The sequence below is a fragment of the Ips typographus genome, linkage group LG9 (assembly GCF_016097725.1).
Source record: "Ips typographus isolate SLU linkage group LG9, UJ_Ityp_2.0, whole genome shotgun sequence".
NCBI lineage: Eukaryota > Metazoa > Arthropoda > Insecta > Coleoptera > Curculionidae > Ips > Ips typographus.
In genome coordinates, this window is record NC_138430.1 from 6,786,569 (window position 1) to 6,814,310 (window position 27,742).

The 27,742-nt window shown below is 36.1% G+C and overlaps 5 protein-coding genes across 5 annotated transcripts in view; 2 read left to right on the forward strand and 3 right to left on the reverse strand.

The window, feature by feature from the left end:
- Nucleotides 1-22,264, forward strand: part of LOC145734123 (neuroligin-4, X-linked-like) — a 78,861-nt gene extending 56,597 nt beyond the window's left edge. The window contains exons 10-16 of the mRNA XM_081987274.1: nucleotides 5,365-5,516; nucleotides 11,597-11,730; nucleotides 15,097-15,246; nucleotides 15,306-15,522; nucleotides 15,580-15,746; nucleotides 15,807-16,025; nucleotides 16,586-22,264. Coding sequence (XP_081843400.1) covers nucleotides 5,365-5,516; nucleotides 11,597-11,730; nucleotides 15,097-15,246; nucleotides 15,306-15,522; nucleotides 15,580-15,746; nucleotides 15,807-16,025; nucleotides 16,586-16,797 — 1,251 coding nt within the window. The 3' untranslated portion in view covers nucleotides 16,798-22,264. The remainder of the gene's footprint in view (nucleotides 1-5,364; nucleotides 5,517-11,596; nucleotides 11,731-15,096; nucleotides 15,247-15,305; nucleotides 15,523-15,579; nucleotides 15,747-15,806; nucleotides 16,026-16,585) is intronic.
- LOC145734127 (uncharacterized) lies at nucleotides 18,597-19,635 on the reverse strand. The gene is made up of 3 exons (XM_081987279.1): nucleotides 19,494-19,635; nucleotides 19,212-19,431; nucleotides 18,597-19,157 (listed from the first exon to the last, which is right to left on the reverse strand). Exons 1-3 carry the CDS (start codon nucleotides 19,545-19,547, stop codon nucleotides 18,670-18,672), a joined length of 762 nt encoding a protein of 253 aa, XP_081843405.1. The 5' UTR covers nucleotides 19,548-19,635; the 3' UTR covers nucleotides 18,597-18,669.
- LOC145734126 (uncharacterized) lies at nucleotides 21,808-22,891 on the reverse strand. The gene is made up of 3 exons (XM_081987278.1): nucleotides 22,755-22,891; nucleotides 22,482-22,701; nucleotides 21,808-22,421 (listed from the first exon to the last, which is right to left on the reverse strand). The coding sequence occupies exons 1-3, from the start codon at nucleotides 22,806-22,808 to the stop codon at nucleotides 21,919-21,921; spliced, it is 777 nt and encodes a 258-aa protein (XP_081843404.1). The 5' UTR covers nucleotides 22,809-22,891; the 3' UTR covers nucleotides 21,808-21,918.
- An 827-nt stretch (nucleotides 22,892-23,718) lies between these two features.
- Nucleotides 23,719-24,842, forward strand: LOC145734128 (uncharacterized). Its single transcript, XM_081987280.1, has 3 exons — nucleotides 23,719-23,871; nucleotides 23,927-24,146; nucleotides 24,207-24,842. The coding sequence occupies exons 2-3, from the start codon at nucleotides 24,083-24,085 to the stop codon at nucleotides 24,728-24,730; spliced, it is 588 nt and encodes a 195-aa protein (XP_081843406.1). The 5' UTR covers nucleotides 23,719-23,871; nucleotides 23,927-24,082; the 3' UTR covers nucleotides 24,731-24,842.
- Nucleotides 24,843-25,905: 1,063 nt separating this feature from the next.
- LOC145734124 (uncharacterized) lies at nucleotides 25,906-26,945 on the reverse strand. Its single transcript, XM_081987275.1, has 3 exons — nucleotides 26,804-26,945; nucleotides 26,529-26,748; nucleotides 25,906-26,468 (listed from the first exon to the last, which is right to left on the reverse strand). The coding sequence occupies exons 1-3, from the start codon at nucleotides 26,855-26,857 to the stop codon at nucleotides 25,966-25,968; spliced, it is 777 nt and encodes a 258-aa protein (XP_081843401.1). The 5' UTR covers nucleotides 26,858-26,945; the 3' UTR covers nucleotides 25,906-25,965.
- Between the last annotated feature and the right edge of the window lie 797 nt (nucleotides 26,946-27,742).

Here is a 27,742-nt window from a genome sequence, read left to right on the forward strand (position 1 = left end):
TTTTGGAGATATGTTCTATATGTTTGTTGAGACGAGTTACTCATTTTTTCTTTGTTTATTGGGTCTTCTGTCTCACACTAAAAAGGTTTGTTGGGAAAATGGAATTTCGCACTTATATTACATTTATTAATCAATGTTTTAGGGATTTAGAACATCCAAAACAATCTGGAAATCAAAATCAAATTTTACCTTTTACTAACCTTTTTATTCCTTACATTCCAGGTATTTCTGACAAAATCAAACGAATAGCTAAAAAATATAACATCAGAACAATATTTAGAACTCAAAACACATTAAGATCGCACTTAACTAAAACAAAACCTCACAATGAAAATGAATCTACAAGAAACGTGATATATAAAATTCCTTGCGAATGCAATCAATTTTATATTGGTGAAACCTCCAGACCTTTAAAAAAACGTATTAAAGAACACCCAAATTATTTAAGAACTGGAGACTTTCACAAATCCAACATATGCCAACACGCGTTTGATAATGATCATAGAGTCAAATGGAATGAATGTAGTATCATAGACAAAGAAACTTTTTCAAAAAGACGTAAAATAAAAGAAAGTGCATATATTAGATTAAACCATGACTCCTGTGTTGCTACATCCTCTATTAATATTGACCAAACTTGGTTAAATATTCTAGAGGAGGAGATAACACTTGGTCATATCAAACGAAACTGAAATTTCTTGTAATTTTGTTTTCATTATAAAACTCACCTTTCACTACAACAATAGATAACCTTTCCTATTGGAATGACAAAAGTCAAAATTTATGTCAATTTTTATTGACAAAACCCTTCTCAGAGTTCCAAATTGAACATTATCAGGTTTAATATTTATTAAGTTGTTGTTTTCTGTGTTCTGCCGTTGTGTTCTTTCTTTTTTAGATTCTCTGAAGACGGTGGTAGATTTTCCACCGAAACGTCAGCGTTTTTAGGTATCAAGACCGAGCCTAAGTCAATGGTCTTGTGTTGGGACGACTAGGTTAATGTTATTTTCAACTTAGTTGAAAATAGTGCGAAATTCCATTTTCCCAACAAACCTTTTTTGTGTGAGACAGAAGACCCAATCCAATAAACAAAGAAAAAAAGGATTTTTTTTCAAAAAAATAAAGAAAATTTATTTATTTAATTTATAGAAAAGGTACATTTTTGTAGGGATGTCAAGTGTTTACCATTATAGTTAGTTTTAGTAGGATTGTATGTAGTTATTAAGAAAATTAACAGTATAGTTGGATTTTTACCTTTTGAGAATGACGTCATCTTTTTGCATCTTTGTTTCTCGCATGTCAAACATATGAAATAAACAATTTTAGCAAAAAAGGCACGTTATTGATTTTGTCATCTTGTCAAATTAAAAACGTTGACATTTACTGTCACTTTGATATAAACAAATATCACAAGTATAAAAATGCTGTGCTACAATGAGCAAGCCCAAATGCTAATTCTAATTGTGCTGCTTTTTTTGGAGTACGAAAAGAAACAGTTTCCAGATGTCATCCCAATTGATTATTCCAATGTGTATGATAGAGCATCACATGCTTCAAAACTGAGTACTGCTACCCTATGCCGAAAGAAAAAGGCTGGAATTCCAGCTAACGACTCCTATTTCACCAACATTTCTATGAAAATGTCGGTCAGCAAAACCAAAATAACCGCTTTTATGAAAAACAAAGAAGTTAGTAATGTTGTTATGTCAAATTACTATTTTCGCTTTATTGTGCAAAGCACAATAACAGAGCACAAAATCAATGAACATTAATAATATATTATGTTATTAGGAGTAGAAGAGATCTTTAAGTGAGTGCAAGCACACCTATTCCCTGAATGAATGATGATCATGTGATTTTCAAGGCACTTGATCATCAGTCACTTCTGAACGCACTAATTTTTCAAAGCATTTGTAGGTTAAAACTTGTGATCTAATTCCAGACATGCGTGTTTTTTCACCTGCTTGACGTCATTCTCAAAGGGTAAAAATTTGACTATATTACTTGATGAACTTCAAAGGAGGTGAAAAAGCTGGTACGTGGAGGTAGAAGGTGAAAAAAAAAGGTTTTTTTTTTGTTTTTGGTTGTTGATTGTCAAGAAAGACTTTTGAGCTGGAAAGTCAGTTTCTAAAAAATTCGAGCAAAAATCAGACTATTGAAAATCAGGGAATCTTAGAAAGCTTTTTCCTTCCGGAACGGAAGTTACTGGGTGTAATACCGAGTGCTACCAGCAATTGTACCGTCTAGTCCACGTTATGACATGGAGCAGATTGTGATAGAGGACCTATTCCAGAAGTGGTTAAATCGATAACCGAGGAGGCCTCCCGGCTGTTACCGAAATACAGCCTTTGCAGTTAAAAATCCACCTCAACGGAAAAGAAGAAGATTGGTCAACTGACGGTTTATTTTGGACAATTTGGACTCTTTGACAAAGAGTATTAGTTGTAAGTAGTTTGTAATTTTTTTGTATTAAAGACATTTGTAGTTTCAATGATATATTTAGAAGCAGGATTTTTAGGTAGAAAGTAAGTTAGATAGGTTTAGTTATTTACCTGAAAAATAACTTGGCATCCCTATTATAGAATTTTTATTCAAGCTTATTTATTTAAATTTTCTTTATTTACTAGGTCAGGGTGAATCTGATGCCAGTTATGATGATATTATCATGCAACTAGGAGGTGAGGGAGATTTGAGTAAATCTCATTTTCAGGATGATAATAATTGTGACAATTGGTAAAAAAAGCATCTTTTTCTTGACTACTCACAAACTACGCAGCAAACTGAAAGCTGGTTTTTTTTGACCAATCACAAATTTTCAACTGAATATAAGAGCAAACTAGAATGCTCTAAAGGGAAAACGAAAATGTGTAGCAAACTAAATCAAACATTCGAACCGTATATCGGAGAAAATCTAAGCGACCAGACGAAGATATATATGTTCTTGAAACCGACCGGAAGTAGCTTTAAAGTCTTGCGAACCGCACACAATATCGTCATATGCAGTCTTTGTCATGTAAATAAACTTGGGGCCTTTTAAAGTCATCCTTCACTATGTACACTGATTCGTTTGCAGGAAAGACAGTCAGTTTTAAAGCGATATAACCATGTCTTTGGTGCTAAAAATATCTAAACTTCCGATTCAATTTTAACAGACTAGACAAAGAAAAACAAGTTGGAATTTGGCAAGCGGCGGCCCATAAAAAATACCACTCAACGTTGACGGCAAGACATTTTTCATATTCTCGACATCCGGCCCCTTCCATACGTTAAGCGAAAAGACTTTCAATCATATCCCTACTTTGGCCCCGGGAATATTCGTGCAGCTCGAGTTCCCGCCTAAAACGAGAAAAATGATATGTGTTTTTATATATCCGGAACGGTTCTGCTCGTATGTTTCATCCTTTTACCTGCGACTTCACGAAATTCACATATAGATATACTACCACTTAGAAGTCGGATGGGAAAACAAGAGAATTGCACAAGCGAGCTCTCGAATTAATGTAGAAACTTTCAGCTTTGCGCCGTCTTAAATCACTTTGCTAGTTTCAACATAGTTTTTAACGCCATTTAGGCGATATATGTTACTTTAGGAATTTTCTGTGGAACATTCGAGCAAAAATTTCTTTTATCCATTTTCTGGAAAAACTGTTTTTGCCCACCTACAGATAAATTTTTCCGGGAGTAAGCGGTTTAAAAGGGGGATCCAATTTAACCTCACTCGATTTAAAACAAAGCTATTTACGGTCCGGGACCTTATAAAGTCCGATCAGTAAATATTTACCAGACAAAAATTTGAACAATTTTATTCGCAGAATTGGGTCAACAAAATAGAGCCAACGGCGTTAAATGCCTGTCAATTTGTTTTGCATTTCAATTGTTTGTGTTCTGTCAAATTAACGTGTGGTTGGTGACGAAAAAGCAGCAAAACTGCAAACTGCACTGAAATTTTGACAACACAGACTTAGGGTGTCAAACTGCTTTAGATGTCTAAAACTGATCTGAAAACAACGAAAGTTATTTAAAGGTTTTGTCATTCATTCGTATAATGTCGACTGTATAACTGAAAGGGAAAGTTGCAATGGTAACAGGTGGCGCATCCGGAATAGGGCTTAGTGTCGTTCGCCAACCCTTGGAAAAGGGCTTAAAGGTAAAAAGTACACATTTACGAATAGAACGGATTTTCACTGGGCTATTTTAGAACGTTAACATACTGGATATTTTCTCTAATGTCTCACCAACGATTCGAAAAGTTTTAATAGACAGTTTGAAGATGTTTTTGCCAGATCAGTTCTGAAAAGCTTTCAGGTTAATTTTGGTCAAAAAAAAAAACAGCTATCTGAAAGCTGCTTTTTTGACCAAATACAAACTATTCTCACTGTCCTTCCATTTACGCAAACACTGATGAACTTCCTTTACATATCATTAACCAGATTTTAACACTTTGAACCGAAATTCAATAAACATGTAAATTTAATATAATTTCGCACAATAACATCTTGCCAGGTATCGAAAAATTCGATACCGCAAATCAGACCACAAAACTGGCCCCCACATCGATTTTTAATCCGACTGAATAAAGCGCCCACGTATTTCCTTGCTCAATTACCTCCGTTTACAGAACTCACGTTCGGCCCATTTAGATTGCGGGACCCGAAAACAATGTGTGTCGATAACACGTTTTAAATTTCCTTTTGAGAACAAACGAGCACAAAACTTTGATTTTTACCCCTTAAAAAGTTTTTTGTTATACAGTACAATCACCTAAACATCAGACCAGTTTGTCTGCGTTCTGTTCACTCAGCACCAATCAGTGAACAGCACAGACGTACGTTCGCAAACTGCTCCAGTGTCTTCCTGGACTCGTAAAATAAATCAATCACCTTTTGCGTGCTCATAAAAGTTTAAAGCCAATTTCCGGAGAAGAATATTCTCGAGGCAAAGATTGTACCGCACAGCAGGTTCGAATTGGAAATATGCCTTATTTATACGGCCGCGTACCGAGAAAGATATTTGCGGATGAGAACGTATGAATTCCTAACCGCAAATATCGTATATTTTATGCAAAACCATCTCGTTTTCGTATTGTACACGAGTTTTCGGGGATGACGAATGCACCGGAGAAACAATGGAGAGCGGTTTTAAATCTGGCAACGCAGCTAAATATATAGAGTAATTTGTTAAAAGCTGAATGTTCATTTTAGCAGGAGGGGAAGACGAGTAAGAGTATATTAGTGGGGGATATTTCATCCCTAAACGCCTACGTTCGGTGCGAGTTATTGAAGCTATCAGGGTGAAAACTGCCATTAGTTTAAGCTTAATTAGCGGTTTAACTGGATCTTTGACGGGGAGTTTTTACTGTTGCAGAGACAGGGCAGCGTGAGAGGGGAGGATTTGCCCTACATCCTTGGACTGCCGTTGATAGGCGGGGGACCATTCTTCCCCCACAATTACAGCCACAGTGATATCGCCGTTTCTAGGACGCTAGTTCAGTATATAAGCAATTTTATCAACTCCGGGTAAGTTTACCACAAGGAGAGTAGTTTTCCGGTACCGTAGTATTGAACGACCACAAATTTGTTCTAATTTAGAATAAACGGTTCTGTGGAGCTTTTCTTCTAAATAAGCTTCATAAATTGCAGTCGGGGGTTTTAAGCGTAGAGTGAAATAAATTAGTCTTAGATTATTTACCTTTTGCTGCTCACTTTACTTGGGTAATTTATTCGCCTGCTGAATAGGTTAGGTGGTGGTTAACATAAAATGCTGTTAAAGTAACTTAGATTAATGAGTTAAATATGATTTAAACCAATTGCTAATGTAAACTGCACTAACTTGTTCAATACCAAAAAAGATAGCTGTATAGCGTTTCAATGCATATAAATTGGGAAGCTTAGTCTAAATCATGGGAATTAGTAGGTTTTTTACCAAAAAGAAGGTTTTTTCGTAACTTACATGATACTACATGACGTAGACGACTTTATTTGCTACAGCTGTCCGATGGTTGAGAGCCTCTTCCGATCAGCTGACTTAGAACCTCAAAGTTAAGTCACGAGTGAAGTACGCAGAGTGCAATGTTGCCAAGTAATACACACGACAATTTTTTTATTTCACAGGACAAAAAGTAATTTGCTGTCAATTTTACATAATGTCTTTAGTCTAGTGATTGTTAAAAACTTAAAAAACAATGACAAAACCTCTTCTTAACCTCTTTTCTAGTGTGCAGGTGTGATTCATTTGAACTTATCCAGTTTAAACAATCTCGATCCAATCTAGTGAGGTTGTCTGTTAAGGAAAAAAGTAACATCTTAAAAGGATTAAGGGCACTGATGACGGGAATCGCCCGTCGGCAGTCCGGACTTTCTCTCTCTTGAACCTTAAATTCTATTCGACACGAAAACACAATTAATCTTTACGAGGCTTGCGAACTGAGATAAAATAAGCGGTCGCTAGCCTGAGGTTGTTAACTTTATAGCTGAATTATCGCTGCTGATTTGAAGCTAATCGCCTTATATACCCAGGTGTGGAAAATTTAAAATTATCCATGCAAAATCAGCAGGTTTTTTAGGCGACTTTTGTTGTGTGGCAGTTCAGAACTGGGCAGTATCTAGCTACTAAGTAGTTAAGCTAGATACTGCCCAACTTAGCCACAATTTGGGTAGTTAGCAGTTATATTCTAGTTACTTTTTCAAGCTTTTTGTTTTTTTTTGTGTTGGTATTCGTAAAGCTACATTTAAAGTAACTGAAGTTTCTGGAGAACTTGCTGGAATAGCTTGTTAAGGTTAGATCGAATGAAAATCAATATATTAATTAATACAATAAGACACGATTTACTATTTTAATAGATACAACTCACACACCTTATTAAGATGATTAAAAACAGGGATGTAAAATTTCCGGAAAATTAAATTTATGGAAATTTTCCGGAAAAATTGGAAAATCTGAAAATTCAAAAATAATTTGCTTTTTACATTTTTGTACTATTAACTTGAAGGTATTCAGGCAGTTGAGACCTGTAACCTGAAACGTTCCTGCGATATTGAGCAAAAACTGCAAAAAACTAGAGTCAACTTTGACGCCCTCTAACGGCTAAACGGGTCAACTTAGCCCTGCCCGCGCAACGTCACGTGATAGCCCCGTTCATTAGCTTTCTTTTGTTATACGGTAGTTTTATACAGGGTGTTTGAAATAAGCGAGTTATGGACGATTTTCTGAAAAGGTGCACGAAATTTTAATCTAACTTAGGGAGTTTTTGGGCCTACTATACTAACGGCGACTATTTTGGACTTTCCTTACTCAAAGTGATTTCTTTAACTAATTTGAACCTGGGGAACACAAATTTGACGATTCCATTTTGCTCTAACTGGCACCGTTTCGGAGATGACCTTGAAATTATGTCAATTTTGACACTTTAGGGCGTGGCACCCTTGCAAAATTACATTTTGACAAATGACACTTTACGTCATTTTTGTACTATTAACCTGAAGGTATTTAAGCAGTTGAGGTTAATTTTGAAAATAAAAAATTTTCTGAAAAAAGTCAGAGGGTCACCCTTGAAAATTCTTGACAATTCCAGTTTTTAATTTTTCAAGGTCAAACGGTGCATAATACCTAAAAAGTGTATAGAAGGTAGAAGTTGCATCCCATCGAGGTGCATTTGCGGTAAAAACTTCAGACTTCTAACCTGAGATCGTTCCTGAGATATTGAGCAAAAACTGTTAAAAACGAGAGTCAACTTTGACGCCCTCTGGTGGCTAAACGGGGCAACTTAGCCCTGCCCGCTGAACGTCACGTGATAGCCCCGTTCATTAGCTTTCTTTTGTTATACGGTAGTTTTATACAGGGTGTTTGAAATAAGCGAGTTATGGACGATTTTCTGGAAAAATGCACCAAAATTTCGCTCAAATTAGGAATTTCTGCTTTCGAGGAGAGTGGTCAAAAAAGTAAGGCTGTAGGAGCAAAAACAATTGAATATCGATACAAACATTGTACATCAAGTAGGCCTAAAATATGACGTAGATAGAAATTTGGTTTGTTGCTCAAATTTGGGACACCCTGTATACTGATGGATTATCTAGGAATAAAGTAGACTCAAATATCTATAAGATTCATATTTGGTATTTTTTTTTATAGAATGAAAACAAGGTATAAGGATGTTCAATAAATCATCCTGTAAACTACTCCATTGTATTGTCAATAACTCGGTTATTTTGACAATTATCGGGTGGTTCAATATACGAATTTGTAGCCCTCGAAATTCTCTTTTGACCACCCTGTATAGCGTTTTTAGCTAAAACGTCGAATAACTGAGTTATTTACTGTTAAAACTGAGTTGTTTGTTGTAAAGTTTGATTTTGACAGTTTTTATTGTGACAGCCCAGAAGGGAGAACATATAGAACATCTATTCAATTAAATCAGATTACTTACTATACCCTTGCATAAATTTATAAATAATATTTAATCATTTACCCCCGTTTGCACCGTCGTTTTGTAAGCCGAGCTTAATTTAAGTGTGGGTTAGACTGTGACAGTACAGATGAAAAAAGTCACACTCTAAACCACAGTTAACTTAAGCTATGCTTAAAGTACGACGGTGCAAATGGCGGTTAGATGTCTTAAATTATCTCATTAGAATGCATGATAAGTTTAACAATAACAATGACAAGTTTGACAGTTGTTTTCCCTATCATGGAAAATTTTCATTTAAACATGAAGTAATTTTCCGGTAAATTTCCAAAAATAGAAATTTTTCGACTCGAAAATTACCGCTTTTACATCTCTGATTAAAAACTTGCTTATACATACAGGGTGACCCAAGATTTTATAAAAACTTCATATCGATAGAATGACTATAACAAAATATTTATGGACCAATTATGCATCCCTGGGTCACTCCCTCACCCTGTATTATAATTGGTAAAAACTTCAATACACTAACTAGTATCTTCAGTTACTTTGTAGCTTAACTCTCCTTTTTACCAGAAAGTAGCTATCAAATTTAGATTAAGATAATCAAATTAAGACACAAACTTTGATTGTAAGATTTTTCCTATTTGTACAACATGGACAAAAAGCAAATTTTACGCTCTGGAACAAAATTGTCGTGTGTTCCCCCACAAAATAACGAGAGACACGTTTCAAAGTAGTTTGCAAGAATTGTAGTTCGCTCTCAAGTTTGGTAAATCCCCGAGTGATTTAAGCGCGCTTTCTTTTCCATGTATCCGCCATTATTTAGTCCGTAAGGATACATTGAATGGAACTTCGCGAAATAAATTATCCCGCATGGAATGCTCCTCCTCCCCCCTTAGTCTAATCCAGGTAGGGTGAGTTTCGGGAAGTATGACTTGGAGGCGTTTCGTGCGTGCTTGTCAAAACTATTGGAAAAAGCGATTATTTCCCGGCGGTTTGTCTGTCGCTTGTAATTGACAGCCGGATCGATTCTCCTGGCTCCCGGCTAGATTTGGTCCGGGATTATCCAAATTAAATGTCTTTCCAGAATTGAGGGGAAAAAATAGATCCGGATCGATGGCAATTAAAACTAGCACCAGTGGCAGCTGTTTTTCTCTGAAAAAAATGGAGGATTTGGCAACATTGAAACGACTTCTGAAATGGAGGTTTAAAAAGTTTAAGATTACTGCCACTTAAAATATGTCAATATTTGTGTATACACTGTATCTTTCAAGTAACAATGAAGTTTTTAAGTTTTGAAAGGAATTTGGTCACCACAATCAACCTAAAGCTACTAAAGTTTAAATAAAAAAGCTACATCATTTCAAAAATTAGATAATACCAATTTGGCATGTTACCAAATGACCTTAAAACTTAAAAAACTTTAAAGGACAATCAAATAATGACGTAGTTGGTAATTGTATTGGTTATTAACAGCCTCAGGATTTCCGGAAATTAATTATACAGTAATTTTATCTTTATGACGAATCATCAAGCAAACCGTTTTAAACTCATTCTTCTTCTTCAGGTGCCATTTCCGTTTCGAAGGTTGGCAATCATCAGGGCGATTCTTATTTTTGAGACCGCAGCTCTAAATAGTTCGTTGTTATTGCAACCAAACCATTCTCTAAGGTTCTTCAGCCATGAATTACGTCTTCTCCCCACAGATCTCTTTCCTTCGATTTTTCCTTGCATAATAAGTTGCAACATTCGATACTTTTCCCCCCTCATGACATGTCCCATATATTGCAATTTTCTGGCCTTAATTGTCGTAATAACTTCTCTCTCCTTATTCATACGTCTCATCACTTCCACGTTGGTTATTCTGTCTACCCATGAAATCCTCAATATTCTTCGGTATACCCACATCTCAAACGCTTCCAGTCTCCTCATTTCGGTTACCTTCAGCGTCCAGGCTTCCATCCCATAATACAGTACGGACAGCACATAGCATCTCATTAGTCGTATTTTCAATTCCAGGTTTAGATCCCGGCTGCAGAAAAGCCTTTTCATTTTTATAAATGTGCTTCTGGCCTGTTCGATTCTGATTCGGATTTCTTGTGAGCTGTCGTTGTTTTCATTAATGGTCGTGCCTAGGTATTTGTATTCTCTTACTCTCTCAATAGGTTGATTGTTTACGTATATCCTACGAATGTCCTGAGTTGTTTTTGTCATCAACATATATTTTGTTTTCTTTATGTTCAGTCTATATTCTTCGCTTACCGTGACCATTTATTAATTAGCGTCCGCAGATGTTCGTATGTTCCAGCCAGAATAACTGTATCGTCAGCATACCTCAGATTATTTATTGTCATGCCGTTGATCTTAATGCCTATGTTCTGATCATCATGATGATTAAACTCATTGGCAATCGTCAATCGTTCGCTTACCGGAATTTTGTATTTTTATGTTGTCGTAAGGAATTGCCGGAATGCTTACCTTTGAAAATTCCGCCGCAGAATTTTAAAATAAATTGCTCCCAGGTCGTCAAGCTAACGGAAAATTGTGAACAAACATTTTGATTCAATACAACGTAATAATGTTCTCTCGCGCTCAATTTAACGGCATAGCCTATCTTATCAGGCCCAAAACTAAAGAGAAAGGCTGGGGGAGTATAAAACCTGACCCGGATTTTATACGATCCAAGTAAATAAATCTCTTTGGGGTGTTTAAACGTGTAGATTTGAGGGAGTGGCAAAAGTCACGTTATCCTTTATCCCGTTACGGAATAAGGCTATTTAAACAAATCCTGTATAATTGGGGGGCCGTAAATTCACCTGGAGTATTATATTAGGCGTGTATGTTTGATCTTTCAGCATTGTAAATGAGCCTCATTTTTGATGGGAGTGTTCTGCGATGATAACAAGACGAAATTAAATCATTTCTGCCTATATAAGGGAGTTATTGATCGTGTACACTCTTTTATGCATAGATTAAAACCGTGCATCGTTGGAATTATGCTTCGTGCCAAGATCGCGTTTCGGGGTGATGAAGCAAGAACGTATTTTGATGCCGCAACTTCATTATAATGCTTCGAGGGTTTGGAAAGGTTAATTATCAAGCTTTAGTGGGACTTAATATGGTTTTCAAGTGTTGCCTATGTTGGTGTACAGTTTGTCCCAAATTTGATCCCATAAATTTGTTTGGTTTTAGTGATCCAAATGGAGGATCAGTACCAAAAGCGCCTGGTTCTGAACCTAAAAACCCCCCTACAGACGAGAATGAAATACCAACTTTGCCTTATTGGGACACGTATGACACCATCAATCAATTCTACTTGGAAATGGGTAGGTATTATAATAGCTATTTATGTAACCAGTTACGAAAAGACCGATTTTGTGTAACGAATGAATGTTTGTAGGGCGAGCGCAGCGAGGTCCTACAATTTGAATAAGTTACGCAATAAGACATTTTCGAAACGTGTTGCATACATAATTTTTTCAAATTTTGACCAAAAAGCGGTAAAAACCATCTTTTAAAGTGATTTAACACAAATATTCACTTTCATAGCACCTTGTATAAACTGTGACAACGACATGTTATGATGGATGTCGCCCATATGTTTCTACGGAAATGCATAAAAACAGGGAGTGATGAAATGAACTTTTCATAACTAGTTACATAAAGTAAAACGTTTTGTCACTCTAATCAGTTTTGAAAAGTGTCACTTTATATGCCAAAATTAGAAAAATTAATTAACTACACTCTAGAATAATTATTAGAGACTCAATAAGATATTGCAACTACGTTCGAAACTTTTCAAACTCGATGCAATAAGTTGATTAATGACCCGCGACCGTCAGGAAAGTGCTCTTCCGTCATACAATTAAATTCCTTTGCCGCTGCCAGTCGGATAAATTGATTGATTTTTATAGAGAAGACGCTTTGTCGGTAGGGAAATGTACTCGAACTTATATTCAAATTTATTTTGCATTCGAGCTACAGTCGCAACTGCAGCACAAAAAGTGCAATGTAAATAACGGAATGGCGCGAGGATTTAATAAACTCTATCGATTTATTGCGTTATTTTTCAAGTGTGCAAATGCAAAAACGTTCTTGACACCGTTTTATAGAGGAAATCAAACAAAATTTCAGCTTTCCTCCGTGGAAAGAAAAAACTTCTTGTTATTTGAAGCCTAAAGGCACCGGATTAACATCCAATCAATTTATATTCAACCTTCGTGAACGCCCAAAGATCGGGATAATTCCAGGCTGTAAGATTAAATAAGGGTTGAGAATCGCACCAGATATTTATATTGAATACTAAATGTCTTACATTAGGCATCGTCTCGACTCTTTCACGGATATTTATGCAAATTCCCTGGGTAAAATTGGAATTTTTCAGCCACTCCGGATGAATTGAACATCCCATATTGAAATTAGTTTTCGGTACCTGGTCGAAAATAGACGCTCGCATCCATTAAGGTATAAATAAACGAGGAAGAATATTAATGTCCGGGGGGTTGTTTTATGTTGCCCCGAAAAAGTCTAAAGAGCCTCGTCGAGCACTAAAAGAGAAAATTTCTTTACTGGATTCTCTTTCGTTGTGGCAGTAAATGGGCCAATTTCCGCATGATTTAAGACCTCCGTAAACCATCAATTTAAAAAACATAAAAGCGCTTATCTTTTGGACTTGTTACGTTCGCTATTAAGGAAATTCCCACACCGAAATTCATTTAATTACTAGTTTGCTAGCAATTAACAACAACATCAATAATCGAGATACAATCTTAAGCACCGGAGTTGTTATCATTTAAGAAATTTTACTAGTATTGCCACGTATATGAGATGATGATGATATGATGTATTGAGATGAGATTGGACCCAAACAACCCACTATGCCGACATTTACCCAAAAATTGCACCTATTCTCATTTGTATAGGGTGATCAATAGAGGATTTTAAGTTATTCAATTCTACAGGGTGGTCCAGTTTTAAGTGTCAATAATTTACCATTTGAAAGCTAATCAAAAAATAACTTGCATTGTGTCATTTTTCTGAAAAACGTTTCCTAAGGAAGATACAGTCCTCCAAATTTCAATTTAAAAAATCGTTTTATAGTTTAAAACTGAACATTCAAGACTTGTGAAAGTCCAAATTTGTACTGAATAGTCTAAAAACTTGCTTTTTAGTACTAGGAATGGTCTTATGATTCGCTTTCTCAGACTGCCATCCTGGTTGAGTATCTTAAACTGGCATTCAAGAACTAAAAAAAGTCCGGAAATCAAGACAAAGATTGTATTGTGCATGAAACTCATTTTTTACTACTAAAAATAATATAAAAGTTGACTTTTAATGCTAGAACTGACTTTACTAGGACTAAAGAGTCCACAAGTATATTTTCAAGACTTTAATTGGTGTACAACTCAATTTTCTGGACTGGACAACAAGTCTAGAAGTAAATTAAATTTTCGGACTATTTTATTTCTAAAAATTAGTTCTCAACTACTACTGCGACTATTATTGTAGCATTTGGTACCAAAATTTTTTACTTTTATTACTGAAGAAACTTGGCTTTTGGAAATAGTCTTAAACTCGATTTTTCAGTCTTAAAAATCACTAAAAACAGTCTGAATTTCTTAGAGGTGCTACAATTTATTGCACCTATGAGTCTAGAAATCAATTTAATAGTGAAGAAGCTTGAAATAACATTTTCAAGAGTATGGTCAGTGGACAAACTGGCTTTTAGGCCTGATAAGTCAAAAACTTTGTAAAGATAGTCTTGAAACTCGATTTGAGGCACTGAAAACAGCCTTAAAACACTAAAAACAGTCTAGTTTATTAAGAAATACCCGAATTTTTAGCACTGAGGTGTCTAGAAGTCGATTTAATAGTGACAAAGCTTGGAATGCCATTTTAAGTCTATGAAGAATGTAAAAATTGTTTTTTAAGTTTGCTATGTCAATAACTTGGTGAAGATAGTCTTGAAACTCGATTTTCCAAGGTGAAAGCAGTTTTGAAGCACTAAAAATAGTCCAGAATTCGAAGAAAATGAAAAGCAAAGTAAAAAGCACGAAAAGTTCGTTTTCAAGACAATTTTCATAAATCTAATGTTAATGTCCTGCATCTAAGACTATTTTCAAGACTAAAATATTGAAATTTTAAATTTTAAGCTTCTGATGTCACTTTTCATTAGTTCAGTCACATTTTGGGGTTCAAGTCAATTTTTAAGGTTTAAATGTATGAACTTGTTGACAAATTCTTGAAAAAGTACTTAGTTTTTATGTCTACAAGTCAATTTTCAGTATTAAAGTCTCTCGATTTGCATGAAAAGTCAATTTTCAAAACTAAAGTCTTTCAGTTTGTCTGGAAACTATGAAAACTGGCTACAATAATATTTTTTTAACTTCTTAAGTGAATTTTCCGTTTCCAAGACAATTTTTAAGTTGGGTTAGGTTAGTTTTGGGTCTTTGACCGTAATAACGTGTAATAAAGTGCTTGTTCCAAATTTGATCAATATTGCTCCAACGGTCTGACAGTTTTGACAAAAAAAAAAACGATTTTTTAAACAGAAATTTGAAGGACTGTATTTTCCTTAAGAAGCACATTTCAGGAAAATGACATAATGAATGTCAACTTATTTTTTAATTGGCTATGGATTGGTGAATTATTGACATTATAACGTTTATATACAAGTCGAATTTGTTTCAAAGGTAATCATCCAGAAAGACGGGACCATTACAGAGGACACAAAATGTCTTTGTGGCTGAATTTGATCCCCCAGCTCCATAGACCGGGTGATGGAGATGACGTGTCCATGAGACATCATCATTTCCAGGAGGAGGATGATCAGTATTACGACGGTTGGTACCAATATAAGCTCCCTAATAGCCCTATTTTATGTTTTTTTTTGAAATAATAGGGTCAGTTAGACCACAACTGAAGGAGCGACCTTTACACGTACCATACATAAATTTCCCTTCTGGGCATGCCGTAACCACCAAACCTGTGACGTCTACCACCACAATGCCCACACCACCACCTCCAAAATCGGATACTGCCCTCCAGGCCACGACAACCGAATGTCCTCCCAACACTACGGTGGTAATGCAGACCAAGAATTCCAACAACTTGTTAAGGTGATTTAGCTCCTGGACAAATATCAAATAAAACGTATTAATGAAAAGTTTTGGCAGAAAATTGGCTTCCAGCCACTACCAGTCGTATACTACAGCCCTGACGGTCACCATAGCCGTCGGCTGTTTCCTGCTCTTGCTCAATATTCTAATATTTGCCGGTATTTACCATCAGCGTGACCGGGGAAAGAGTAAACAGAAACAGAAGGAAGAAATGGCAGAACAAGGTGTTTTGTTGGCAAAAAGGACAAAATGTGGAATTTGTATTTTCGGTTAAAACTCAACAGGTAGTTGCGGCAGTTCATCGGGCGAGGCGTACGACAAGGAATTCGACCCCCGACAGCAAATGCAATACAATTGTAACATGACGAGAACGGGCAGCTTCAAAAGGGACTTTGTTGCCGATTACAATTCTGCGGACAAAATATCCTTGGCCGAGGTCCAGATGACTGAATTGCCACTGCAGGAGTTCAATTCGTCGCCGCCACCCGCCAAAAGACCAGACGGTAAATTGTTTTTCTTATAAAATAGTCAATAATTGTCATTAGGAAAATTACAAAATCACCAAGTCTTATGGCAAGTTCACATGTGCAGTATTTGCGTAAATCACAAGTCTGTTCACGGTTTGGTAATAAAGCAGCAAACTGAAAGCTGCTTCTTTGACTCGAAATCACAAACTACCAACTGAACTGAAATTTACGCAAACGCTGCACATGTGGTAGTGCTGGATTTAACTGATTCACCACCGGATGCTAAATTGGATACTTTATTAATCACGTGATCATCAGGTTGGACGTTAAAAAAGAGTTTTAAAAAAGTGTAAATAAGGGATTCTCTACGAGATTGTATTAAGGAGTTTTTGCCCTTAAGGAGTTACAAGGCATGTGACAGGGTGCACCAAACTGTTTTTAAAATAACCCAATTTCGCCTGAAAAATGTAATCTATTTCAATATTACTGTATCCTCATTCTCATGTAGCTCACTATTATAAATGACCCTGTAGATAATAAATTTAAATTTTCAAATTAAGACATAAATCCTTTTCTTAATCCGATTCTAATCAAAGGATGTTCCACGATGCCACCCGACGTGACAACATCGACGAACAACATCCAGGAACAGCACCAATGCAGTCCGCCCATTCCAGAACCACCTCCGCCGCCCAGAGGCCAGCCGCCGCCCGTCATGGTATACAATCAAGGTATTTTGAGGTCGCACGGTCAAAATACGCCCGGTACCATGAAGAAACGCGTCCAGATCCAGGAAATTTCTGTATGAGAGTAGAAAACTGGTGGTTAAGTGATATGATAATCAAACTGTAAGTTTTTTTTTGAGTTCCTAATACGAGAGAATTGAGGTTAAGTGCGCTTTACGTTTTATAAACAATTACCTAAAAAAACTCAAAATACATGACAATGTAAATATGAAACGTAACATGATTTAAGTTCGATTGACGTTAAATCAAAGTTCATTGGAATTGTACAGACTGTGATTAATTAATCAGAATTTTTACGTAACAGTTTGCAAACACATCTTTTGCTAAAAACCATAGGGAATTGTAAATAGACTGGCAACCATGGATTTGTATATATTCGTACTTATTTATACCTGTTAGCTTGTAAATAGTACAATCCGTTGTGTTTTTTGATATAATTTAAGCTGCTAAGAAAAAGCTAAAAGTGGCATTTAAATTCAGTTTACTGTTAGGTTTGTTCGAGTCGTAAACAGACAGAACCAACCTAAATGACATCTCAATACTGCCAAAAAAAAAGTTTATAACTGTAAATATTATATCGCCTTACTCAGTACAATTTAGTGGATTTGTAAACAGAAAAAAAGGGCAATAGCCGGTACCTAAAAGTTCCATTCCTCTACTCCCACTCTAAACTCAACCGTCCTCAATACAGTAAATCCCCCATGAAGGCAGTCAATTGCCCTTTTGCCTTAAAATTAATCAAATTACAAAAATGTGCGTATGTATATAAACAAAAAGGAGTGAAGCAGCAAAAAATGCATCCTTAATCGATGTACGATGAATTGTTTTAATAAAATAACTGATATGTTATTATAATTTTTGGTTTTTATTTTTGACCAATCACATGTCCAGGCTAAAGCAAGGTGTGACGTACACAGGAAATGATTACGTCATTCATACACAGAGTATTTCATGTTTCGACTGGCAATTTAACATCTTCAGTGTTTTTCACAACTCATCAAAAGTGACACTTTTTGACAATCTTTGTTGTTGTCAAGTGGTACTTGCTGGATAAGTGTTATTTATATCAATCAGTGTCGATTAACTACGCTTCATCTAACTGAGATTGGAGCATTGTTTCGCATTTAAACGAGATAGCAAACTTTGATAAATGTAGTCTTTTGCGTAATTTGTAAAAATTGTCAATGTCGTTAACGACTTTTTCCTACCTAAAAAGGCTTTCGCCTCATCTCTTATTACAAGTCTGCATGTGCAGTATTTGCCTAAATTACTGTAAAAGTAAATGTTTTAATTAAGAGCTTTACATTCGAATGGAAAGGTGCACACAATATTCGCCCAAATGAGCTTTTTTCCAACATTTTCACGGCGTTTCACCGTACCAACATTTCTAACTAATTTTGTCCTCAAGCACTAAAAATTGGATGCCTTTTTTTGAACAGTATGGGTACGTAAAATTTGACAAAATAATTGTCTTACGGTACTATAAACTACACATTTCCGCACTTAAATAACGTCATATACGGACAAACACTCAATTTATACACGTTTATATTGACAATTATTATTATCTTTCAAAAAACACTTTACCTTAAAATTCATATTTTTGTTTAGTAATAGATAGCAATTTTATCACAGTACAATTAAACTGACCTCGACATTGAATTGTTGATCAGACAACATGTTTGCGTCTTCTCAACTGTTGATTTACTGATTTCAAGTTCAATTATTGTTCCATTTCAGGATATTTTCAATTTATTTTTTTTTTGGGTCTGATGGCGCCACTGGATTTTTGACAAAGTGGTAGTATATTGTAAAATTAGTATTAATGCCGTTACAGCCAGGATTCAGGAACAAAGAAACGTTATTTAAGGCGACGATTTTTATTTGTTTAAATCTCCGACATTACAACGTTTGTAAGAAATTTAGGATTGGACTTATTCGTCACGACGCTCTTCTTCCTCTTCACGACGCTCTTCCTCTTCTTCTTCACGACGCTCTTCTTCTTCTTCACGAGGGTCTTCTTCAGCAGCTTCCTGGACGCGAGCGCAAAGGGCAACTTGGTCAACCAAGCCCCTAACGGCTTCTTCGTATTCCCTGATGTCGAATTCGGCAGCATCAGCTTCCAAACCTTCGACGATGGCGTGAGCGGTGTTCAAGGCTTCGGCGATGTCACCGGCGACTTTGTTTTGCAAAAGTTCGATTTCTTCGGCCAAATCATCGGCGCACCTTTCGGCGTGGCAGTTGTCGACTTCTCCCCTCAAACGTTCCAATTCATCAACGGCTTCCTGGACGAGTTCTTGAGCGGTTTGGAGTACATCCCTGGATTCTTTCACCAGTTGTTCGACGGTGCTTTCGATGATTTCAGCGTCCAATTGGTCAAGTTGCTCAGTGGCTTCCTGGATGCAACGGTCAACTTCTTGTTCTGAAAAACATCAGCAATTAACCGAGAAAATTAGTGATTTTGGAATCAAATTACCGTTACGGGCTTCTTCGTCGAATTGCTCAACACGTTCATGGAATTCCTGGTTGACATCTCCCAAAGCCAAGATCAAACGGGCAGTGACAGCATCAGTGTAGGATTGAATTCCTTCTTCGATGTCGAGTACTCTCAATTCAGCTTCTTCTTGGAGTTGTTGCACTCCAGTCTCAACAATTTCGAAAATGGTCTTGAGCTCACTAGTCGAAATTTTGAGGGTCTAGATTTACAATTTAAATTAGTTGATGATTAAGATTTAAAAATAAAAACAGTAATACTTACAGCAGATGAAGCTAGAGCAGCAACGGCTGCGAAGATGACTACAAACTTGAACATGGTGCTTTTCGGTTTCGCTTGGCTGGATTGGTCGTGGCGAACTGATGACTACGAGTTGTTACGGCCACCTTTTTATACCTCTTTTCTGTCCAAAATACTTGAGAAAAAAATCTGAAAAATTTTATCTTTAAACAATATAAAACATAGGCTCAAGTGTAGAATTCCGTTAATTCGTATTGTTTTACAATTGGTTGGACCAAAGCAGTTTCAAGTGAAACGGTATACTTCTGGTTTCTTATCAAAAAAATATGTCTCAATAACATGCCACCAAATTGATTTTGAAGGTAAAAAATTTGTCAATTGTGTGAGAGTTATTTTTTTCCAGTATTGAAAGTGTTTGGTTTAACATTTAAAAGAAAACTAGTTTACAAAGATGTCCAAAAATGCGTTAAACGTGTATCCTTTAGTACAGTCAAAGTAAACTGAAAATTCCTATAGATTAGCCCAAAAAACAAAATACTGTTATGGCTGCTTTGCTATCAATATGGAGAATAACTCTTATTCACCTTTTCTATAGTAACTCACGTCTTATATTAATAATATTCGGAAAACAAATGTTTTCTTTAAAGTGTCTCCAGTCTCCACTACTGAAAGTCCTAAAAAAGGCTTCCCGAAAGCATTTTTGAGTGCCCACAAAACGTTCTCCAGCTTCTATTTGACAGTTTCTACTCATTAAAATGCTGCCAGTAGTGATTTTACACCTAAAAGTCCTAAAAATTGCTTCCAGACAGCATTTTTGAGTGTTAAAACACAGTAAAAAGCTTCCAGTCACCAATAAGACGTTCTTCAGCTTCTTTTTGACAATTTCTAGTCGCTAAACTGCTTCCAGTATTGATTTTAGAACTAAAAGTCCTAAAAATGGCTTCCAGACAGCATTTTTGAGTGTTCAAACACAGTAAAAAGCTTCCATTCACCAATAAGACGTTCTTCAGCTTCTTTTTGACAATTTCTAGTCGCTAAACTGCTTCCAGTATTGATTTTAGAACTAAAAGTCCTAAAGGAGGCTTCCAGACAGCATTTTTGAGTGTTCAAAGACAGTAAAAAGCTTCCAGTCACCAATAAGACGTTCTTCAGCTTCTTTTTGACAATTTCTAGTCGCTAAACTGCTTCCAGTATTGATTTTAGAACTAAAAGTCCTAAAAATGGCTTCCAGACAGCATTTTTGAGTGTTCAAAGACAGTAAAAAGCTTCCAGACACCAATAAGACGTTCTTCAGCTTCTTTTTGACAATTTCTAATCGCTAAAATGCTTCCAGTATTGATTTTAGAACTAAAAGTCCTAAAGGAGGCTTCCACGCAGCATTTTTGAGAGAATTTCTAATCGTTAAAATCCACAACGATGGTGGTGATGGCTTTCTAAGTTTCTAAGTCATTATAAAACGAAAACTACAAAGCATAACCTTTTAATGTTTCAAAAGCATTTGTTTAATTTTTTCTCTGAAGACGGTGATCTGTATTTTATCAGTCCAATTTCAAGATGTAAACAACTCTGTTTTTAAAAGAGGTTTAAGGAATTAATTGAACATTTTGAAGCTGTTTTAATGGTTCGTTTTATAGCTGCAAAATTTGTGTATATCTAAAGTAATATCAACGAGTATATTATAGAACTAGGTTATACAGGTCAGAACAGCTTTCGTTAATTTAAATGCGCCGATAATTAGAAGTAGAAAATGTCAACACATCATCCTTACTTAATTTAATTTTAGTATTAGTAGCAATTCAATTTACTTAAAATCCTAAATTTCTCCAAAAATGATAGCTTCCACTAAATTTTTTTTTTTCGTTTTTGTTTTGGGTTCCGGCTAAAAGTAAGTGGATTGCAGCTACAACTTTTTATTTAATATTTACTATTTATGAACTGGCACTTGCCAGTCTATATGTAATGTAATAAGCACCATAAATTTATCATTTATAAACCCCTGTCTTTTTTACAGTTAAGACTAATATTATTACTAATACCAAAATTATTTTGTTTTATAAACCAGGCTAAACTTTTGAACCGTCAATTATAAAGTTAACGTTTTTCACCAAAAATTTAGAAAGAACATGTGGGCGACATGCCTTGTCAAGAACTGTCTCCCTCACAAATATGCAACCAGCCATTCAGTCTTACAATATTACATTACAATCTCTAATATTAAATCGTCATTCCAAGATAAGTAGATAAGTACTACACATGCTGACGTACGTATAAGTCCTTCTACTACGTCATTCTCTTTCTTTTCGCATTTTAGCCATCAAGATAACACATTAAAAGACACTTATTGTTCTCAAAATACATTAATTTATTAAGATTTGTTTGGTGTTTTAATGTTACAGTGTGTATAATAGGCAATGATTCATTGCAAATTTAATTTTAAAATAAGATAGGCTTATTCATCACGACGTTCTTCCTCATCACGACGGTCGTCTTCCTCTTCTTCACGACGGTCTTCTTCCTCTTCTTCACGACGGTCTTCTTCATCTTCTTCGTTGCGGGGTTCCTCGGCTACGCCAGAGCAACGAGCAACTTCCTCTACCAAGCTTTGGATGGCTTCTTCGTATTCCCTGAGGTCGAATTCGGCAGCATCAGCTTCCAGTCCTTGGACAATTGAGTGGGCAGTGTCCAAAGATTCGGCGATTTCACCAGCAACTTTGTTTTGCAAAGCTTCAATTTCTTCAGCCAAGTCATCGGCGCAGTTGTTTCCGTCACATTCGTCAACAGCCCTGCCCAAACGGTCCAATTCTTCAACAGCTTCTTCAACGAGTTGTTGAGCGGTTTCCAAAACTTGTCTGGATTCTTGGACCAATTGTTCAACAGTTTGTTGGATGATGTCAGCGTCCAATTGTTCAAGTTGTTCAGTAGCTTCCTGGATGCAACGGTCTACTTCTTGTTCTAATTCAATGCAAACAATTAACTACTGAATTACAGTGCTGCAATGAAGAATTAACTTACCATTGCGGGTTTCTTCTGCGATTCCCTCAACTTGGTCGTGGAACTCCTGGTTAATGGCTTCCATGGCCAAAACTAGACGAGCAGTAACGGCATCAGTGTAAGATTGGATTCCTTCTTCAATGTCCAAAAGCCTGGTCTCAGCATCAGCTTGGAGCTGGTGGACTCCGGTCTCAACAATTTCGTAGATCTCACGGAGCTCATTGGTGGAAATTCTGAGGCTCTAAATTCAATTCTTTAGTACCAAATAGAATTGAAGAAAACAGTAATACTTACAGCAGAAGAAGCCAAAGCAGCAACAGCTGCGAAAAGTACAACAAACTTGAACATTGTAGTTTTTTGTAAAAGCTGTTTCACTTGATTGTAGTGAACTGATGACTCTTGGAAATCTCTGCAACTTTTATATACGTTTGTGAAAAAATCTTTAGGAAGTAATTTGAAATATTTTGTTATCGTGTGGAATGTTTAAGTGGGGAATTCCAACAACTAGTCTAGATTGCACATTGACAAGCAATTTAATTTTAAAGTAAACACTTTTTCATTTTTTGTGAAGTGTCAATAATAGTCACTAAGAAATTTTTTCCCATGGAAAAATTAACTTTTAAATCACTACAAGAGTATAACAAACATTTTATGATTTATTCTTTTCCTTTTTAGGGTTGCAATCATGCAAATAATCCAGTGTTGCCAACCTTTTTTTGAAAGTGAAATCTTATCAATCCTTCATATTCTTTCGAACATTATAAGCCAAAGCTTTAAGAGTGTACATTTTAATTTTACTAAGTTTCATTTATTAGAAATATTTGCATATTTTTGTTAGTTTCTGTAGTATTTAAATGCAATGATGTTCCTCAAGAGGGAATACATAATTTCTTCAATCCTTCAAACTTTTAGACAGTTTAAAATCATTCACATTAAAGGGGGGAAAAGTGTTCTTTCTCTAAATACACTTTATACCTAAATTATTGCATTTTTACAACATATTAGCATTACATATCACAAAAATATTCATTAAGGTCGTTTAAGAAAAAGAGCTAATTTCTTTTTGAGTTTAGAAATAAAGTCAAACAAAATATGTCAAGGAACAAAACAACGGCACTTATAACTATCAAAATAACAAACCACAAATTCGCATTTTTCAAATATTTCCTACATTCTTTACAGCTCTTCAAAGATAACTTTTCATCAATCAAAAATAACTTGAATTCCTTGATGGAATGTGGAGGGCATGTAAAGGAATTTGATGATAGCGATCTAGTTCTAGAAGATTGTTTAAGATGTAAAGTTTTTGTATATAAACTGGCTGGAAACTGGAATAAGCATTCAATTCCAAAGCGAATTAGTTCCGAAGAAAGCACTTTTCGCAGCTGTTGCTGCTTTGGCTTCTTCTGCTGTAAGTAGTACTATTTTCTTCAGTTGAGTATTTGGTACTAAAAAATTGAATTTAGAGCCTCAGAATTTCCACCAATGAGCTCCGTGAGATCTACGAAATTGTTGAGACCGGAGTCCACCAGCTCCAAGCTGATGCTGAGACCAGGCTTTTGGACATTGAAGAAGGAATCCAATCTTACACTGATGCCGTTACTGCTCGTCTAGTTTTGGCCATGGAAGCCATTAACCAGGAGTTCCACGACCAAGTTGAGGGAATCGCAGAAGAAACCCGCAATGGTAAGTTAATTCTTCATTGCAGCACTGTAATTCAGTAGTTAATTGTTTGCATTGAATTAGAACAAGAAGTAGACCGTTGCATCCAGGAAGCCACTGAACAACTCGAACAATTGGATGCTGACATTATCCAACAAACTGTGGAACAATTGGTCCAGGAATCCAGACAAGTTTTGGAAACCGCTCAACAACTCGTCGAAGAAGCTGTTGAAGAATTGGACCGTTTGGGCAGGGCTGTTGACGAATGTGACGGAAACAACTGCGCCGATGACTTGGCTGAAGAAATCGAAGCTTTGCAAAACAAAGTTGCTGGTGAAATCGCCGAAGCTTTGGACACTGCCCACTCAATTGTTCAAGGTTTGGAAGCTGACGCTGCCGAATTCGACCTGAGAGAATACGAAGAAGCCATCCAGAACTTGGTTGAACAAGTTGCTCGTTGCTCCGAGGGAGTAGACGTTGAACCACGTGACGAAGATGATGAAGAAGAAAGGCGCGACGAGGAAGACGAAGATGACCGTCGTGATGAAAATCAGGAAGACCGTCGTGACGAGGAAGGTGATGACCAAGATCAGTGGCGTGATGAATAAATAAATCATCATCACTAATTTAACTTTTTAGTATTCTTGATATTTGAGAGTGTGATATCTATTTTTAACAATTATTATTATTAATAAAAAGATAAAAGTATTACCATGAAAATTTGTTTAATCTAACACATATTCAAAGATACCTAACGATAAGCATGCAGAGACATTTATGGTTTACTGGTTAGGAAATATTCTAATTGTATTGATTTTTTTCCACTACTAACATGATAAACATATCATGATTGACCGATTAGTAACTTGAGAAATTCGTTTGCTCTACCTTAATGGTCATTGTTGACCTAGGTCAAAAATAGAGTTAAATCTCTAGTTACCCGTTATTATTATAAACATATTCAATGATGTTTTAAGTTTTTTGAATTTAAAAAATATGACATGAACTAAACTGCACATGAAAAATACATATAGCATGATCTTTAATAACATGTTGGTTTGGTTTGGTAGACGTTCAACAAAAGAATGTATAGTTGCTACTTTTGACATTACTAAAACCTCCTTATCTTTGATAAACTTTATATTATGAGTAAAGTTCCATAAAAAAATGTCGGATCTAACAATGAACACGTTGGCTTTAGCACGTAAAGCATTTGACCAGGCTGTGAATCTTTTTACTACCCTTAAATAAAAAAGAAACTAACAGAAAAATCTGGCAGTCTTATTAGAAGATCAAACAGATCCATACTTAATAGATGCACATACAATAGCAAGGCAGAGAAGTCCAATTGCAATGCAAATTGTAAAAATAGTAAAAAAAAAATGATTAGTATAGCTACTAACAAAGTGTCTACTACTGCATTACTTTCTGCACAAGTTTTCAAGAACATTCTTTGTATATATTATCATCTGATTGCTTATTATTGATTCTCTTGGACAACTGTCCAATTACGTTATTATATGATACATCCATCGATAAAGTCACGTGAATTTGACAATCCCTTTTACAAACAGGGAAATGATAACTGTCAAAACTGTCACAGTTTTCATACATTAAAGTATTAAGCTAAGTCTACATGTGCAGCATTAAGTAATTCTCAGCATAGAAGGCAGTTTGTGATTGGCCAAAAAAAGCACAAAAATAAAGGAATAACTGTGTATTGTTTATAAAGGACACTTGGAAGAATATTGGGGCTATAACTAACCAAGAAATTCATAACACATTTTTAATAGGTCATTGAGTTTATTTGATTAAATCTCAGAAAAGAAATTTAAACTTTGACTTATTCGTCACGACGGTCATCTTCTTCACGACGCTCTTCTTCCTCTTCTTCACGACGCTCTTCTTCCTCTTCTTCACGACGCTCTTCTTCATCTTCTTCGTTGCGGGGTTCCTCGGCTACGCCAGAGCAACGAGCAACTTCCTCTACCAAGCTTTGGATGGCTTCTTCGTATTCCCTGAGGTCGAATTCGGCAGCATCAGCTTCCAATCCTTGGACGATTGTGTGAGCAGTGTCCAAAGCTTCGGCGATTTCACCAGCAACTTTGTTTTGCAAAGCTTCGATTTCTTCAGCCAAATCATCGGCGCAGTTGTTTCCGTTACATTCGTCAACAGCCCTGCCCAAACGGTCCAATTCTTCAACAGCTTCCTCGACGAGTTGTTGAGCGGTTTCCAAAACTTGTCTGGATTCTTGGACCAATTGTTCAACAGTCTGTTGGATGATGTCAGCGTCCAATTGTTCAAGTTGTTCAGTAGCTTCCTGGATGCAACGGTCTACTTCTTGTTCTAATTCAATGCAAACAATTAACTACTGAATTACAGTGCTGCAATGAACAATTCACTTACCATTGCGGGTTTCTTCTGCGATTCCCTCAACTTGGTCGTGGAACTCCTGGTTGATGGCTTCCATGGCCAAAACTAGACGGGCAGTAACGGCATCAGTGTAAGATTGGATTCCTTCTTCAATGTCCAAAAGCCTGGTCTCGGCATCAGCCTGGAGCTGGTGGACACTGGTTTCAACGAGTTCGTAGATCTCATGGAGCTCGTTGGTGGAAATTCTAAGGGTCTAAATTCACAGTTTAAGTTAGTAACTAATCAAAAAAGGTAAATGTAAAACTTACGGCAGTGGATGCCAAAGCGGCTACGGCTGCGAAGAGTACAACAAACTTGAACATGGTGCTGGTTTGGACTGGATGTTCGTTCAAACTGATGATTGTACAGCAGTTGATTGGGCTTTTTATATGATTTCCTCAAAACTTTATCAATAACATTCCTGTTACACTTGACCTTCAAGAGACTAGTGGCATACTCAAAATAGTCCACATGTCTGATCGTTTATTCATCTAAGTGTTTACACCAAATCTTGTATCGAACAATGTTTTCTAGTTTTTACATATTCTAGTAATTCTTTCAAAACTAGAAGTTATGTCAAGAATCGTCTCCTCATTTTTTCGAAGTTTGGTTTATCACGAGGCCTGCACCTTAAAGATTCACCCTGTCCTAACAATGTAAGACGAATCTCAAATTTTCAGGACATACAGATGAAGGTGTACCTAAAGAGATCTAAGTTATGAGGGCCACATTGACCATACAATTTTAGAATAAAAACACGAAAAAAATTCTTCCTTACTAATATATTTCAGGCAAAATATCAATCCAATCAATAAATGCCAATTTGACGTATCAAACAGTCACTTAGGCTCTTACTAAGAGACCAGCTTGACCATATTGACCATAATTTGATATAGAAATCAACATAATTTGTGATTTTTCCGAAACGTGACGTCGTGACCACTTACAACCAGAGCAATGCCTGGAATGTGTTTCCGCCTGTCACGAGTGCTGATCAAAATCAAAACACTTTGCACATTTTTCTCGTTGCTTGTTGTGTATGACTATTTTCGTCACGAAGTACACCAAAATGGAAATTTTTGATGCGTCGAGTGCTTACACAGGATGTTCCAATTGAAAGAGAAGTTCATCTTAAGTTGTGAATGGAAAACAGTTTAACTGGACAAAAGTTCAATTGTGTTAAATCTGACAATTCTGCAAAGCAGCAT

Bases quoted from the DNA above. Each gene is read 5' to 3' on its own strand.
- LOC145734126 (XM_081987278.1), bottom strand. From the start codon at position 22,808: ATGTTCAAGTTTGTTGTACTTTTCGCAGCTGTTGCTGCTTTGGCTTCT. The intron at 22,702-22,754 runs GTAAGTATTACT...AATTGAATTTAG, and splicing joins CTGCTTTGGCTTCTTCTGCT to AGCCTCAGAATTTCCACCAA. The intron at 22,422-22,481 runs GTAAGTTAATTC...GCATTGAATTAG, and splicing joins CGCAGAAGAAACCCGCAATG to AACAAGAAGTAGACCGTTGC.
- LOC145734127 (XM_081987279.1), bottom strand. From the start codon at position 19,547: ATGTTCAAGTTTGTAGTCATCTTCGCAGCCGTTGCTGCTCTAGCTTCA. The intron at 19,432-19,493 runs GTAAGTATTACT...TTGTAAATCTAG, and splicing joins CTGCTCTAGCTTCATCTGCT to ACCCTCAAAATTTCGACTAG. The intron at 19,158-19,211 runs GTAATTTGATTC...GATGTTTTTCAG, and splicing joins CGACGAAGAAGCCCGTAACG to AACAAGAAGTTGACCGTTGC.
- LOC145734124 (XM_081987275.1), bottom strand. From the start codon at position 26,857: ATGTTCAAGTTTGTTGTACTCTTCGCAGCCGTAGCCGCTTTGGCATCC. The intron at 26,749-26,803 runs GTAAGTTTTACA...CTGTGAATTTAG, and splicing joins CCGCTTTGGCATCCACTGCC to ACCCTTAGAATTTCCACCAA. The intron at 26,469-26,528 runs GTAAGTGAATTG...GCATTGAATTAG, and splicing joins CGCAGAAGAAACCCGCAATG to AACAAGAAGTAGACCGTTGC.
- LOC145734128 (XM_081987280.1), top strand. From the start codon at position 24,083: ATGGAAGCCATTAACCAGGAGTTCCACGACCAAGTTGAGGGAATCGCA. The intron at 24,147-24,206 runs GTAAGTTAATTC...GCATTGAATTAG, and splicing joins CGCAGAAGAAACCCGCAATG to AACAAGAAGTAGACCGTTGC.